This window comes from Tupaia chinensis, unplaced genomic scaffold, assembly GCF_000334495.1.
Source record: "Tupaia chinensis unplaced genomic scaffold, TupChi_1.0 Scaffold000450_1, whole genome shotgun sequence".
NCBI classification, from domain to species: domain Eukaryota; kingdom Metazoa; phylum Chordata; class Mammalia; order Scandentia; family Tupaiidae; genus Tupaia; species Tupaia belangeri.
Window position 1 is genome coordinate 853,932 of NW_006159956.1, and position 16,821 is coordinate 870,752.

The 16,821-nt window shown below is 50.5% G+C and overlaps 1 protein-coding gene across 1 annotated transcript in view; it reads right to left on the reverse strand.

Annotated features, from left to right (window-relative positions):
* Window positions 1–14,197: 14,197 nt before the first annotated feature.
* The window catches only part of NPTXR (neuronal pentraxin receptor), a 32,476-nt gene continuing 29,852 nt past the window's right edge, over window positions 14,198–16,821 (reverse strand). The window contains exons 8-9 of the mRNA XM_006155381.1: window positions 14,739–14,918; window positions 14,198–14,448 (exon numbers count right to left, since the gene is read on the reverse strand). Coding sequence (XP_006155443.1) covers window positions 14,224–14,448; window positions 14,739–14,918 — 405 coding nt within the window. The 3' untranslated portion in view covers window positions 14,198–14,223. The remainder of the gene's footprint in view (window positions 14,449–14,738; window positions 14,919–16,821) is intronic.

The following is a 16,821-nucleotide window of genomic DNA, read 5'->3' on the forward strand; positions in this document are numbered from 1 at the left end:
CACTTGGCTACTTATTTAAGCAAAATTTTAGTCATATGTTCTGTTACTCGCAGCAGAGAGTACCTGGTATGTGTGATCAGTCTGTCTGGAATCCCTTCCTTTGGGGAATAGCACCTGCTATGGTTTGAATGTCCCCTTCAAAATTCATGTTGAAATGTAAATGACTATGTAATGGTACTGGAAAGTGGGCCTCAAAGAGGTGATTAGATGAGGGCTCTGCCCTCATGAATAGATTAATGCCATGATCTTGATAATGGGTTAGTTACTATGGAAATGGACCCATGATGAAAGGATGCCTTGGCCCGATCCTGTTTATCTCGTGTGCTCACTTCTGTCTTCTGCCCTTCCACCGTGGCGTGACACTCTCCAGATGCCAGCATCATGCTCTTGGACTTCCCAGCCTCCAGAGCCATGAGCCAAATACACTTTGATTCTTTATAAATTACCCAGTCACAGCAGCAGAAAATGGACTGAGATAGCCCCTCTTTTACTTCTGTGGAGTTTCTAGCCTCACTTAACCCTGTGGCTCTGGTGGGGCATGGGCACCAGTGTACCTCTTCATCCTGGCCATGGGGACCAATGTCTGATCCAAGCTGAGCCGATCAGAATTCTTCCTCGAGATTTATTTTATTTTATTTTGCAGTAAGGGTAGGTATGAGCCTGGAATTTGTCATTGTCCACGTTTCCAGCCACTTCAAGAAAGTCACCCTGGGAGGGCCAGCCAGTGATTGGCATGGTGATTAATGTGGTTGAATTCTACATGGCCAACTTCATGGTGTGAGTCCCGTGTCTAGTGACTTTGACATGTCAGTCATGTGTTCATGTGTGCCCCCAAAATCCTGAAAGGAGAAATGGAGAAGAAGGGATTGTGGCATGGCCATAGGAGATGATTTCTCACCACCACCATCCTGTCTCTCTCCTGCAAGCACACATGTCCTCTAGTTAATTTAATTTTTTTAAATGAAGAAAGTCAGCCTGCGAGATAAGCTGACACTCAGCACGAGAGACAAGGGATGAGTGAGCCTCGCTGTTCCCGAGGTCAGCTGTCTACACAGATGGATTACAATAGTTCATGGTGCCCCTGGCCTTTGTCTGTATCTATTGAGGCTGGACTTCTGTCATTTTTCAGCCGCCTGGGGCCTGAACCTCCTCCTTTCTCTACTTACTCCTTCCTGTACTTCCCACTTCATCACCTTTTTCTGGCAAGTTCCTAGCTGGAGTCAGCTGCTGGGATAATTAAGACTCGATCCCCCAGCCTATGGGAAGTCAGTTATAAACAATCGTGATACTGTGGGATAAGTGCTGTAAGGTCAGGGGAAACCTCCGGCCACAGTGATGGAGCCTGACTTATTTTTTATTTAAAAAAAAAAACCCTTTTTTAAACAAATTTATTCATCGTGGGAACCAGCAGTTAGCGTAATGGCTATGTCGCTGGACTCCCACGTAGTCGACCGCGGTTCGTGTCCCGGACCCGGTGGCTTAAAACTCATGCCGGGCACGTGTGCGTGCATACCCAAGATCCCGAGAGGAGAATGGAGAAGAAGGGATTGCGGCATGACCATCCCCCCTGGGGGGCGATTTCTCGCTTTCTGTCTCTATGTCTCTGTCTGTCTGGCGAGCGCACGCGCCCTACAGTGAAAATCTCTAAAAAAAAAAAAAAACAAATTTATTCATCGTCATTATTTTATTTTATTTTTTTGATGTTGACCAGAGAGAGACAAAGAGAGAAGGGAAGTGAGAAAGCAAGCTGCCAGGCCTGAGACTCAAACCATGGTCAGCAATGTGGGAGTCCAGCTGCCTAACCACCATGCCACCTGCTGGCCCCCTGACTTATTTTTATAACCCCGTGCCTAGCAAAAGTCTGGCTCAGAGTGTCAGTGGGGTGAGTTAGTTACTGAATGTGGCCAGAAGTCTTTCTACCACATATACCTACGGTCAAGGCTGTCATCCCTCAGGTTTTGCTCTCATCCTCATTCAAGTGACCAGATGGAGGAAAGGGAACTTGGTCACAGGGCCTAGCTGCAAGGAAGGCTGGGGAATGCATCTCCACTCTGAGTGGCCATGCTTGGACAGGGAGTATCGGGCTTTCGATTCTATGCATAGGACAGGGGACAGATGTTGATGTCTAGCTAGCTGCCTCTGCCACAGTGGGGCTTGGAATAAGGCAGTGCTGAGTTCAAATAGCAGCCCGTGTGCTTCTAAGCCCCATGGTCTCAGAAGGTACTTGACCTCTCTGAGCCCAAGCCTCCTCTCTGTGAAATGGAAGTGGTCACGTGGATTCGATGAGATCATTTGCACATCGCATATAATGGAGATTAAGTTTTCATCTCTTTCCTCATCTTCTAGTGAAAAGACTCGTGCCTAAGCTCTGCCGGTAAAGTATGGCCTGGAGTCCCAGGTCCTTTTGCTGGAGGAAGAAGTCTGTATTCAAGACTTGGCTGGCTGATCACTTAACAGGAAGTTAATAAAGAGATTTGAGGGGCCAGCAGTTGGTGTGGTGGTTAAGGCCTTGGACTCTCACATGACTGAACACAGTTTGAATCCCAGACCTAGCAGTTTGAAAATCATGCTGGGTGTGTGTGCATGTGTGCCCCAAATCCCAAGAGAATGGAGGAGAAGGGATTACAGTGCGGCCATCCCCCTGGGGTGGGGGGTGACTTCTCACTTACCCTCTCACTGTCTCTCTCCGACGAGCACGTGCACCCTGTGGGAAAAACCTTAAAAAAAGAGAGAGATTCAAGTGTCACTTCAAGACTCACTCAAAGATCTGAACCAGAGGTTGCAGGTGTGGGTTTTAGATGTCTGATGCGAGAGCGTGTTGAGCGTTTGTGGGGCTTCTTTGAAGACAGCAGGGACGCATGTGGCCCTACTGGGACAGAATGGATGGACTCAAAAAAACCCAAAACACCTCTCTCTGTTCAGGCACCATAGGAGCCTCCCCGTAGTTCCACTACCCGACTGCCGTTTATTTATGAATAAGCGCGTCTCCTGTGGTTTATTTGTTATTTATACGGCTGCCATGTCCTGAATTGAAAGCTTCTAGAGGGCAGAAAAAAATAATTACACTTACCGAGCAGCTAACCTTTGCTGCTTGACTTACATTCCCTTGTTTAGTCTCCACAGCCACCCAGCCAGGACAGTTTCTTGTCTCTGCTTTGAAGATGGGGACATTCAGGCTCTGCGTTGACCAGGGTCACTGAGCTCTCAGGAGGAGGGCCAGGATCTGAGCCCAAACTGCATCTCCACTGAGCTGGTGCCTTCTCTCCCACTGCCTCACTCAGTGCCAAACTGCCAGCTCTCAGGATGGTTTCCAGAGCCCAGGAAATGGTGAATCGGCCTTCTACTCCCTCCCCATACCCTTGGCTCTGTCCCTGACGGGGAGTTCTCCACGCCCCCTGGCAGCTCCTCGCACTGGACCCAGCTGACTTGATGGGGACTGTAGCTCACTGTAGCACCATCTCTGTCACAACCCCCAGGGTCTGTTCTTGGGGGCTCCCCATCTGCTCAGTCTTGTAAGTGGCCTGCTCCATAGCTACTAGAATTTACTCCCTGCATTTCTCTTCTTTCTACTTCTCTAAGACTTACCCACCCTGAGTTCTTGTTCAAAAAGATCTAACTTTTGGCTTTCTTGGTTCTCTCTACAATATTTTTGTTTTCAATTAGGTGATCCGGAAAACCGCGATGTATTTTTCAGTGCAAAAATGTGTTAGGGCTTTCCCAATGACCCAGTAGTTCATTAACCTCCGCTGTTACCGTATTTCCTTCTATGTTTTTTCCATTTGATTCCCGTTTGTTTTTTTCCCAACTCCTTGAGATGGAAACTTAATGGCTGCTAGTCTTCTTTCTTTGCTAACATATACAGTTAAGGCCATAAACTTTCCTCTCAGTGCAGTTTTAACTGCATTTCACATAACTTTTATATATGTTGTTTTGGGGAGAGAGGTTTTTTGCTATAGGGTGCATGCGCTTGCCAGAAAGACAGAGAGAAACAGAGAGACAGAAAGTGAGAAATCACCCCCCAGGGGAGATGGCCATGTCGCAATCCTTTCTCCTCCATTCTCTCAGGATCTTGGGCAGGCATGCATGCACACATGGCCGGCATGAATTTAAGCCACTGGGTCTGGGACTCGAACTGCAGTTGACTACATGGGAGTCCAGCAACATAGCCATTATGCCAACTGCTTGTCCTGACTTTTATGTTTTAAAAATTTGTCAGAGGGCATATGCACTCACCAGAAACAGAAAGGGGGGAGAGGAAAGAAGCATCCCCCACTGGGGTGTGGTCACGCTGCAATCCTATGTCCATTTTTCCATCCTTTTCGGATTCTGAGCACACATGCCTGGTGTGTTTTTCAAGCCACCAACTCCAGGATTCAAACTGCTTGGTCGGCCATGTGGCATATAGCATCCTTAACCACTAGGCTATGGGGCTGACTTTCACATGTTTTGTTTTGTTTTGTTTTTTGGAGAGATTTTCGCTATAGGGCACGTGCGCCTGCCAGACAGACAGAGAGAGACAGAGAGACAGAAAGCAAGAAATCACCCCCTAGGGGGGATGGTCACGCCGCAATCCCTTCTCCATTCTCCTCTTGGGATCTTGGGCATGCACGCACATGCGCCCGGCATGAGTTTTAAGCCACCGGGTCCGGGAAACGAACCGCGGTCAACTACGTGGGAGTCTAGCGACATAGGCATTACGCTAACTGCTGGTTCCCTTTGTTTTTCTATATTTTCATTATTATTTAGTTCAAGTTGTTATCAAAAATTGTTGTCTAGAGACAACAGAATGTTTTGCCGGGTGCTGCATAGTAAACAGAGGTTTTTTTTGAAATGATGAATGGGTAGGGTTAAAAATAGAAGGGACAGGGGCAGTAGGTGGCATGGTGGCATGGTAGTGGACTCCCACATGGCTGACCATGGTTTGAGTCAGACCTGGTGGCTTGCTTTCTCACTTTTCCTCTCTCTCTGGTCAAATAATTATTATGCATAAAATTTAATAATTTTTGAAAAAATAGAAGGGACATTTCTCAACACAATAAAATTCATATATGACAAACCCATAGCCAACACCATACTGAAGAGAAAAAAGCTGAGAGCTTCCCCATTAAAAGTGAACAAGATAAGGCTGCCCACTTTCTCCACTCCTTTTCAACATAGTACTGGAAGTTGTAGCCAATGCAGTCAGACAAGAGAATAAAATAAAGGACATACAAATAGAGAAAGAAATGAAACTATTGCCTGGCACTCTCTGTGGCCTAGGCTCCACCAACCCACTGGAAGACTTGGACCTGGTCTCAGCAGGCCTCCTCCTGTGAGTGCACCCTTAACCCCCAATATTATTATTGTTATTATTGATTTCTGGGTTCATATTCAGCATGCTTTCATTCTCTAAACGTATTTGATACTTTCTTCCTATCTAAGCGTATGATCAGTCATTGTGTATTAGTTTCCAGTGGCTGCTGTAACAAAGTACCACAAACTTAGTGAATTCAATCAATGTAAGTTTATTATCTTATACTTCTTCAGGTCAAAAGTCTGCAACAGGTCTCATTGAGCTAGATCCTAGGTGTCCCAGGGTTGCGTTCCACCTGAGGCTCTAGAGGGAGACTCTGTTTTCTTTCCTTTTCCAGCTTCTAGAGGTTTCCAGAATTCTTGGTTCATGGTCCCCTTCTATCTTCAAAGTCAACAGTGGCCTGCTGAGTCTTTCTCACACTTCATTCCTCTGACACTGACTGTCCTGCCTCCCTCCTCCATGTCTAAGCACCCTTGTGATTACATCGGGTCCATCCGGATAATCCAGGTTAATCTCCTTATCTCATGGCCATCTGATTAGCAACCTTAATTCCATATGCAACCTTGTTCCCCTTTGCCATGCAACATACCAAGTAATTACAGTTGTGAGGATTAGGATGGAAACAATACAGGATATTGCTCTGCCTACTACAGTAAGTTTGGGTAAAATTTTCATGTGTAGTTGGAAAGAATGTCTATTCTGTAGCTGCTTTGTTAGATCAAGTATGTTAATAATTTTGTTCAAAATTTCTATACTCACACTGAATGTTTTGTCTGCTTGTTCTGTAGGTTATTGACAGAGGTGTGTTAAAAAGTCATAACCTCCACTACGGTTATGAATCTCTCATTTTTTTTTCATTTGGTTTCATCAATTTTTACTTTATGTATTATAAGGCTATTTTTTTCTCAATTTTTTTTTTCTTTTTTAGAGGTTTTTGCCTTAGGGGGTGTGTGCTTGCCAGAGAGTGAGAGACAGAGACAGTGAAAGGGAAAGTGAGAAATCACCCCCTGGGGGGGATGGCCACACCACAATCCCTTCTCCGTTCTCCTCCTGGTTCTTGGGCATGCACATACATGTGCCCTGTATGAGTTTCAAGCAACCAGGTCTGGGGTTCGAACTGCTGTCAGCCATGACATGGGCATCCAGTGACATAGCTGCTATGCCATCTGCTGGCCCCCATGGCAGATGGCCACACTGCCTCTAGGGCAGTGACTCCCTCCCATCACTCTGCAGGTGTCATTTGAGACTTCTTTCTCCATTCCTTCTGCTGAACTTGGCTGTCAGTCTTGCCATTGCTCCTTGGAAGGTAATGAACCTTTTTCCTCTGGTTACTTTCAAGATTTTTCTCTTTGTTTTTCACTTATGATTGTTTCACCATCAGGGGCTGAACTCGTGTGTGTGTGTGTGTGTGTGTGTGTTTGACCGTGTGTATATTTTACATTTCTCATATTTAGACTTCCCTGAAATTCTTTGGTCTGTGACTTAATGTCTTTCAGCAGTTTGGGGAAAATTCTCAGATATTATCTATTCGAATGCTGTTTCTGCCATAATGGTGTTGTTTTCTTCTTTGGAGGCTCCTTATGTGTTAGGCCTTTTCACTATTAATCATTTGCCCTTTCATCTTCTCTCTAATCCTTTTGTCAGTCTTTATTCTGGATTATTTCTTTTAATCTCTTTAATAGAGTTCACAAATTCCTTCTTCAGCTGTATCTGATCTCCTGTTACACATCTTCATTGAGTTCCCAAGTTCAGTGAATATATTTTTCAGTTGTAGAATTTGCATTTGATGAGTTTTTGTAGTTACAGTTCTGTTGAAATCCTCCTATTCGGGGCCGGCAGGTGCCATGGTGGTTAGGGTGCTGGACTCCCACATGGCCAACCACGGTTTGAAAAGCCTTGGATCTGGTGATTTGTTTCCTTCCTCTCCCTTTCTCCCTGTCATTCTCTGGTCAAAATTGAAGAAGAATAATAAATAAAATTAAAAATAAATAAATCTCAAAAAAGAGAGAAATCCTCCTATTTGTCATCTAATACCCTGAACACAGCAACCATAATCGTTCTCATGTTTGTGTCATATAACCTCACTATCCATTTTGGCCTTTTAATTTTCTTTTTAACTGCCAGAGGGTGTGTGCTCTTGCAAGAGGGAGACAGAGAGACAGAGAGAGAGGAAGAAACAACCCCCAGTGGGCATGCAGTCGTGCTGCAGTCCCCTTTCCTCCACCTCTTCAAGCCACTGGGGCTGGGACCCAACCTTGTTTGGCCATGTGGGATCTGGCTCCCTCAAACACCAAACCTTGGGATCAGCCCCATTTTGGCCTTTTTAAAATTAAACTTTTTGAGATAGTTGTAGATTCACACTCAGTCATAAGAAATAATACAGATCCCATGCATCCTTTACTCAGTTTCCCCAAGGACAACATCCTGCAAAACTAGAGTATAATATCACCCCAGTACATTAGTGTTGATACAGTCCTTTTTAAAAAAGAATTAATTTTATTTATTATTATTATTATTATTATTATTTTAAGTTTGACTGGGCAGGGGGAGGTGAGAAAGCAAGCCACCAAGTCCGGGACTCGAACTACAGTCAGCCATGTGGGAGTCCAGTGTCGTAATCACCACACCACCTGCTGGCACCCATTGATGCCGTCTTATTCAGATTTCTCTAGTTTCTCTTGTACTCCTGAGTGTATTTACTTTTGTGTAATTTTCTCAGATGTGTAGGTCTATTGGCCTCTATGATAATTTTCCCTCCCTTGGATTTTCAGTCATTCCGTTTGTTTCCAGATATGTCTGATAACTTTTATTGAATGTCAAACCTTGTATAACAAAAATATTATGTGAGCGTTTGGATGATGTTCGCTTTCTCCAGAGTGAATTTACTTTTGCTTTTGGCAAGCTATAGCTGAGGAGCAGACAGCTCCTTAACCAATGGCAGAGCGGACTGGAGGCGGGCACTTGTCTGCCCAAGTGCTGGCGATGTTCCAACTCACTCCGCGCTGGAAGCGTAACTCTGGAGTTCCACAGAGAGCCTGGGAACTCTTTTTGTTTGTTTGTTTGTTTTTAGTTTTTTGCCATAGGGTGCATGTGCTTGACAGAGATAAACAGAAAGGGAAAATGAGAAATCATTCCCTGGGGGGAGTGCCTCAATCCCTTCTCCATTTTCATCTTGGGATTTGGGGCATGCACGCACATGCACGTGGTGTGATTCTCAAGCTGCTAGGTCTGGGACTCAAACCACTCAGCCATGTGGGATCCAGATGACTTAACCTTCATGCCACCTGCTGGCCCCATTAATCACTTCTTAAAGGCCCTACCTCTCCAATTTTTCTTTCAAAAAAAAAAATGTATGATCAAGAGAATGTGCATGAGAGGGAGGTCTCTCCTCCCAGCCCTCCAGCTTGCCAAGATCTTGGGCACATGCACGCACACCCTCTGTGTTTTCAGATTGACCCAGGGACCTGAACCTGTGGCCACGTGGTTTCCAGCACTGTGGTTCAGCATGCTGTTACCAAGGCTGGGCCAGTGGTTAAATCTCAACTTGGCATTTAGGCAGGGATGTTCAAACCATAACACCTAGATATACAAATGCTGATTTCAGGGAAAGTCTGCTATATAATCTGAGAAAAAATGTGGTGTATTTTTTTTTTTTGTTTTCATTCTATTCTAAAACGAATCCAGATTTGTTTAAAATAAAAATATTTAAAATTATTTACCACCTAGAAGGATTCAGCTGCAGGCAGATAGGTCTTGTTTATCCTCTCTTGCAATGATTTCCTTGCAAACACCCTCTCCCTCTGTCCCCCTCAGCTGGCAATGGGCAACCTCGGGGAACTCCTGCTGTCCACCTGCTTCACTCCACCTGCACCGCGGAATGTTGGCACAGCGAAGCACAGGTGCTGGTGTGTGCTCACTGTCATTTTAAATTCACGGCCAGAGATCTCCAGGGCCGTTTCAGCCTGCCTGCAATCTTAGCACACATTCCTTATTTGAGGTCTTGCTCTCCAAAACTGCTGTATCAAATCCCCTCTTCTCAAGTCTAGGTGCTTCCCCCAGCTCAGGGCTGGCCTTACCAACTGGCTTGTGGAGGGAACAGAAACCGTGGTCCAAGCTTCTCTCCTCACCCGCCAACACATCTGCCCACACACCTTCGGGCGGTTTTCCTGCTAGGTGTCTCTTCAGCCATCCCTTCCTCCTGCTCCTTCTGGGGTCAAGTTACTCTTGGTGGAAGTTTGGGAAGCTTTGAAGAAGTCTGGGAATCCTGGTCCTGCTGGTGTGACCTCCAATCTCTGACTAGCCCCTGGCTTTTCACAGGAGACATCTGTGAACAAGGCCCAGTCAAGGGAAATGATGTTACTGATGGAGTGGGAGGATGTGTCTTTGTGCCCCTAAGATGGTGTGGCCGGGGAGGCCTGGAGACTAGATCGAGACCCCGCCGTGGATGGGATGGACTCTGGAGGATCGGTGTGGGGGATGCTGATCTGAGAGTCCAGTCTGGGGGTAGACCAAGGAGGGGTCCTTTCCTCTTCCCTCTCCCAGGGGCTAGGAGACCAGGACCCTACGGAATACACTCTGGGAGGCCAGGCAAGGTGACTCCGGTCGATTGGGTCCCTGGGAACAAGTCAGGGCCGTGGATCGCAGAACTGGGGCACAAGGTGGGTATGGGGTGTCAGAATGAGGCCAAAGCCCAGTTTTCAGAACTAGGACAGTCTCCATGTGGGACTTGTGTCCTTTACATCCTTCCAGCATAAATCCTGGGAAAGGGGGCGTGTCTGCATCTGGGACCTGGACGAACCTATCAGGTGAGGGGGGACATTTGGAGGTAGGTGAGGCTTTGGGGCAACCCGGAGATAGGCACCCCCTTGGCCTTTGCCTACTGCCCCACCCCAGACAGCCACCTTCTTCCGGCCTGGCACATCCCCACCCCCCGGGGAGCCCCACCCCTACAAAGAAGAGCCTCCGAGTAAACAGCATGTTTATTGTGAACATTCAAATTTACAAAAACAAAAAGGTAACAAAAACCATGACATAGATCATACACCCACACACGCACACACATCCACACACGTTGTATCTCACATCACTATGTACAAAATAGGGCGAGGAGAAGGGGGAAGGAGAGGGTGGGGAGGGTCTTCGGGGGTGCACTGGGGACAGTACCGGACAACCTGACATGCTTACTCGCTGTTCAGCCTGGGCCGCATGAGCCTTCCCCACCCAGCAGGGTCAGGAGTCAGAGCGGGAGGTGGGGTCTGGGGAGGCAGGCAGTTGGAATAAAGGGGTAAAGAGACTGATCCCACTTTTAGGAGGGGACTCCACCCCGTTGTGCTCCAGCCAAGGGAGCTGGAACTCATAAAAGCAGGGAAACCCAGTTCTGGAGGAGACTGAACGCAGTCAGAAAGCTGGGCTCCCTGTGTCCCCATGTCCTAGCTCGGGGCCTTCCCTGGGTCTCAGTCCCCTCACCTGCACACAAGGACCTCCTTTCTCTAAGAACTGCCCTGCCCATTGGTGGTCCTGGGTCATGCACAGTCCCAGCGAAGGGATGGCCATCCCCTTGGGACGCTGGGGGGGGGACCGCATGTCACACAGTGGGAAATCTGGCAGGTAACAGCTGTGAAGCACCTGGCGTGGGGCTTGGCCCAAAGCAGGGTTTGAGGAGGGGCCCTTTCCCTCCCCTTCCCTGCTGGGACTCCAGGGAGGAGTGGGGGCGGGGCATCCAGCTGCCTCTTCCCTTCCAGCTCTTCTGGAGATCCAGTGGAATTAGGGAAGTGTGGAGGCTGGGGCACACAGCAGAGAGGAGGCCCTTCCTGCAGGTTTGCCAAGGACCCCTGGCCTGGGGCCTGCTCACCCACGCCTGATTCTCTACCTCAGACTCCATGAGGGGGAGGGACACACCAGGAGCCTCGGGGCCCAGTCCTATTGTACACATGGAGTTTTGGGGTGCTTGTCCTCTCGGGTTGAGGGGTGCACCCTGGATGGAGCCTGCTTTGGTTTAAAATCTGGGCTCCATCACTGGCCGGCTGATTGGCCCCAGGAAGGTGACTTCACCTCTCTGTGCTGTGTGACAGGGCTAAGAATAGTGTTAACTTGGAACTGTGCTGAGGATAACCGAGCGACGCTGGTGACTGGCTCACCACGGGCACATGGACGTGCACCAGGGCAGCTCCTCTGGCCTCGTCTTGTCGGGTGTGCCTGGGAACAGCAGCGCAAGGTGTCAAGCCAGAGTCTGGACAGCAGGTGCTTGTCACATGGAGCGATAAACAGATGGAGAGGTGGAGGCTTTGGAAACGGGGAGCCAGGCCCCTCACCAGAACCCACACCCCAATGTCTCCGATGTGTTCCTGTCCCTTCCGGAGGGCTGACCAGCGTGACTCAGCATGGGAACAGGCTCAGACGTCTCAGCAGCACCGTGACAAGGCATAAAGGACTTGGGGTGGTACCTCTGAGGACTGAGTGACCAAGCTAGCTCTACCACCTCCCTCCTAAGGCTCCACCTTCCCCAAGGCTGCCGTGAATGCCCTCTCCTTCAGGATAACAGAAACCCAAGAAAACTCAGTGCCTGCGACAGCTAAGTTCTGAATTCTGCCGTCACCCCAGCAACAGCGCGCGTCATGATGATGAGACACTAGACCCATCACTCAGGCTGATGTCATCGGCTGTTACCAGGACAACCCAGATCAGGCAGTCGGAAGCCCGCCATTGCTCTTTCTTGGTAGGGGGAGGGAGTTGGACTGGAGGTGCTGAGCAACTGTTTGTGCTCTTGAAATGGAAACTAGGATCTGGGGGCCTGAGGCAACAAGTCTTGGAGAAGTTTCCATGGCACTGAGCCCTGCAGGCTGCAGCTCTTACCTTACCTCTTGGCTAAGGGCTAAAAGTGGCCGTGGGGAGGGGAGACAGGGAACAGAGAGGGGGCAAGAGGCACCATGCCCACCTGGGTAGGAAGCCTGCAGCTGCTCAGACAGCCAGTAGGTGACCTGTGTCCCGGCTCTCCACTCTGCCAGGACACCCAGGGATCATATCCCTCCTTCCCTACCTCCTGGGGGCGGGGAGCCTGCCAAGATGTTTGGATGCTGTAAAGAAAGATGTTTCAGGTGTCATGTTGGAGAGTGTCCTGACCTCTCAAATGTCCACCCTCTTAGGTGCAGGCTGGATTCAAGACCCTGAAGGTAGGCAGTATGGTGTGGGGGTAGGGCACTGATGAGTCCGAGCCCTGGGTTCTAGTCCTCGTCAAGCTGTGTGATTCTGTGCAAGTCACTGGCCCTCTCTGAGTTCTCCCCATCTCTCATAAGACAGAGCTCAGACTGGATGGCTTTCCCCAGCTGACAGTTTTGCTCAGGGAGCTGCTGAGGACTCAGTAGTGGGATCGGGAAGCAGGAAGACACCAGCCCTTTGAGATACTTGCACAGGCAGGCATGCCAGGCTGAGAGAGCCAGACGGAGCTGGATGTTAGAGTCTGCATGTGAGATTGGTCTGTCTTGAAGCCTGCCTTACCCTAACTCTCTGGCTCTGACCCTAACCCAGGCCTAGCCTTATCCCATCTGCTGCCCAGTCCCAGGACCTGCTCCTGCAAGTTCCTGGTGGGGTCATCGGGTGGGTGCTCAGGCTTTGCTGTCCTGTCCACCTGGAGTGACTGACCGTCTCACTCTCATTTAGAGAGCTCTTGAGAGTGACCAAGGCAAGGCCGCAGCTCACATGAGAAAGGTCAGGCCCAGAGAGGGCAGGGCCTAACAGAAGGCCACACAGCAGGTTCATAGCAGGGCTGGCTAGGGACCAAGGGCCCCTCTCCCTCCCAGTGCTCTGCCTGTCATTCCTGTGTCTTGCCACCGTCTTCTTCCTTCCTCCCCAGGGTCATGCAGAGTGGGTAGGCAACTTGGCTCTGCCAGAAATAGGGTCTCTGGAATCTCAGAGCCTCTGCCTTAAGCTGCTCCCAGCCCAGAATGAAGTGGCCCAGGCCCTGTCCTGGGTGCAGAAGGGCAGGGGTGACTGGACCAGTGGGCACAGTCGTGGGTGGCTGAGGAGTGACTGTGGCCCTTTGGCCTCCTGGGGTCTTGGTTCCCAGCCCTCCAGGCTGGAGTTGAAAAGGAAATGTCCTAGAAACTGAGGGGGCTGGGCCAGGCATGGAGCCGACATTCAAACCACTGACACAAAAATGAGGGAGGAGGAGGACAAGGGAGGGTGTAGGCAGGGTGGGCGGCTCCATCAGGATCTGCTGCCCTTGGCTGATAGCTGGCCGGAAGATGGAAAGGTAGTCTGAGCGCTTGCCTCCTCCCCTTCCACAGCCTGGTGGGGCCAGGCCTGCTCCAGGAGGGCTTGGGGGGCAGCAGCTACCCCAGCACTGAGCTAGCAGGCCCTCTCACACACCACCCATGTGGGGTGCTTCAGAGACTAGTGGGATCAGACTTGGCTGACGGGCAAGGTGACAGATGCTCCAGTGGAATGGCAGGGGCATGGCAGAGCCTGGACTCACCCCAAGCTTGACCAGTTGACTTGAGATATTGTCCTCATCCAGGTGGGATTAGAGGACACCCATCCCAGGGCAGAGCACTCTGAAGGTATGGGTCTAGGGGAGTGGAGACAGGAGGCACGGCCAGGGTGGGGGTACGGCAGTAACATAACACTCCCTTATTCTTGGCCCACATGGGAAGGTCCCAGGTTCACCTTTGGGGGGGTCCTCCTGTCCACACCAGGTACACAGGTGTGTGCCTATGATCCGGGCTGGCCAAGATGGGGGTGGACTAGAGAGGGCAGACCCAACTGGGGGGTGCCTCTCTCTCTCTCTCTTTCTCTCATGGAGGAAATGAAGCAAACTTAAAGAAAAAGAGAAAGTGTATGTTACTTTGGAGAGGCAGAGAGAAGGAAAAGGGAGGGAGATAGATTTTAAAAAGGAAGGAAGAGAGGCGAGGGAGGGGTCCAGATGAGGTGGCCCCTCATGCCTTGGCCCTCCCCTTGCAGACATCGAAGGTGGCCTTTGTTGCACCCCCAAAGGCCTCCACCAGCTTGTCTTCCCAGGGGACCACGTTGCCCAGCAGCGGTGCAGTACAGTTGGCAATGCCCAGGACCTGGGTGGGTGTCAGGGCGTGGTCCCACAGGTTAAACTGAGCGATGTCACCAACGAAGGCCTGGGTGGCATCAAACCGGCCACCCAGGGTATCCTGGGCAGAGACAGCAACAGAGAAAGGAGATATGGAGCAAGAGAGCAGGAAAGGTGGCGGGACAGGCTCGGAGTCAGAGCCCTGTACCCCTGAAGTCCCACCTCAAGGGTCCAGTCCCACCCCCATGGTTTCTGCTCTCTCTGGGCTCAGTCTGCCCATCTGCAGAATGGTGGACCTGGACTGAAGGATCACAGCTGTCTTCAGTGCCCTCTGCCCAGCTCCTGCTCCTCAAGGGTCCTGGGCAGGTGGGATAACTACCCCTCCAGACCCAGTCCCAGCCCAAGCCTTACCTGCTCCTGGCCCAGGATAAGGATGCCATGAGGCTTGATGGGATGCCAGGCTGCCAGGTTCTCGCCGGAGCCCTGCAGCTCCCCGTCCTGGTAGGCAGACCATAGGCCATCCCGTGTGGTCCAGGCGATGCAGATGTGGTGCCAGCCTTTGTCCTTCAGGCTCAGGGGCAGCTGGGCCACCTGGACACAGGCCCCCCAAGCCCAGGTCAGAGGTGCCACAAGGTGGCATGTCTCCCTGAGCACCCTGCCTCTCCTTTCCCCACCACCTAAGCAAGCAGCCTAGATCAGATCTCAAGGGACTGGCCAGTAGTTTCCAGGTCAGTTCATTCTAACAGGCCTCAGGCCCTGTGGATGGGGCAGTGCATTGCAGCCTTATCTGCCCTTGACCCCTTCTTACCCTGCATGGCTCACAGCTGGACTCAGGGAGTGCTGGTAGAATGGGCCTTGGACTCAGGGGCTGGGCACTGGCATGCGGCCTCAGTTCGGCCACCCACCCTTGTGTGACCTTAATGAGGCTGCTCTGCCCTCCCTGGGTCTTGGTCAGACAAGGGATAGCAATGGCATAGCCACCACCCTTTCCTCCACCCTCAGCAGACATGGCTAATCAATCAAGCTGTGAGCCCAGACTTGTCAGCTCAGACTTGTCACGGTACCCTGGGAAGTCACTACTGATTGATTAGAGCTTGTCTAGGAGATGAAAGGCACTTGCTGTCTGGATTTGGTGGTCTCGAAGGGCTCTTCCATCTCCTAAGTTCCCTGAAACCACAATGTACTACCGTGCTCTGAGGCCTAGTTGGTGTAGGGATCTGGTCCTTGGTTTTTGTTCGTTTTGTTTTGTTTTGCTTTGCTTTGCTTTTTTTTAGGTTTTTACCCTAGAGCATGTGTGCTTGCCAGAGAAAGACAGAGAGGGGAAAAGTGAGAAATCCCGAGGGGAGTTGGCCCCATCACAATCCCTTCTCCTCCGTTCTCTTGGGATTTTGGACATGCACACCCATGTGCCCAGTGTGATTTTCAAGTCACCAGGTCCAGGGCTTGAACCATAGTTGGCCATGTGGGAATCCAGTGCCTTAGCCTTCCTGTCACTCTTTATCCCGTTGCTAGGCAACTCAAGTGGTGGCACAGCGTGAGCAAAGGCTTAGGAGCCATCAGGACAATAGTGAGCAGCCCTTGAATGGGCTCTCTCCAAGAGTTCCAGCTCGAGCCCTGTCCATGGTGCTGAATCCCTTCTAAGGAGAACTGGGTGCTGATCTGAGCAAAAGTAGAGAAGGGAACGGTGACATATCAAAAAGAAGGAGGAGGAGGAGGAGGAGAAGGGAACGGTGGAGGATCTCGATGGTATCTGGCTACCCTGGTGATCTCATGATCACAAGAGAAATCCACCGTCCCCGGGACCCAGCTCCTTCCTTCTCCAGGACACCCAGGAAAGGCACAGCCTCCTGAGCTGGGTTCTGATGGCTGTCAACCACTCCTAGTGGCTCTCTGTGGCGGTGGGCTGGTCACAGGTGGGTGCGATATGTGGGGTCTGCATTTCCAGGGGTCTCAGAAGACCACCATGGCTACAAGACCCAAAGCAATGTGGTGGGAGGGGCAGAACTTTGTGGGGAAATGAAGGTGATAAGCGTCAGCACCCTAGAGCACCATTCTCCTGCCAAGTCACTCCCCTATCCAAGGCCTGTCTGTGACCTGCTGTCCAGCCAGGTTGAGGGAGGGTCTGGGAATGGGAGGCCTGAGCATGAGAAAGAGGGGGGCCTGGGGCAGAACAGGGGAAGAACTAAGGTTAAGAGGTGGTTTCTGGAGTCCAAGAGTCCAGATCACAGCATCCCTCTTCACCAGCCGTGTGGCTGGGTGCATATTTCCCCTCTGAGCCTCAGCTTCTCTGAAACGTGGATAACGAGGGCACCTAGCGCCTGGTGCCATTGGAAAGGCGAGGATGATGAGGTGAGCAAAGTGCTCGTTAGCACGGTGCTGGCGGAACAGAGACAGCTCACATTCATGCGTGCTCGTGAAATGCTGAGCTCGGCTCAAAGCCCTGTAAGCAAATTTCAGCCACTTCTTTCTCACAACGACCCTGTCAGATAGGGAC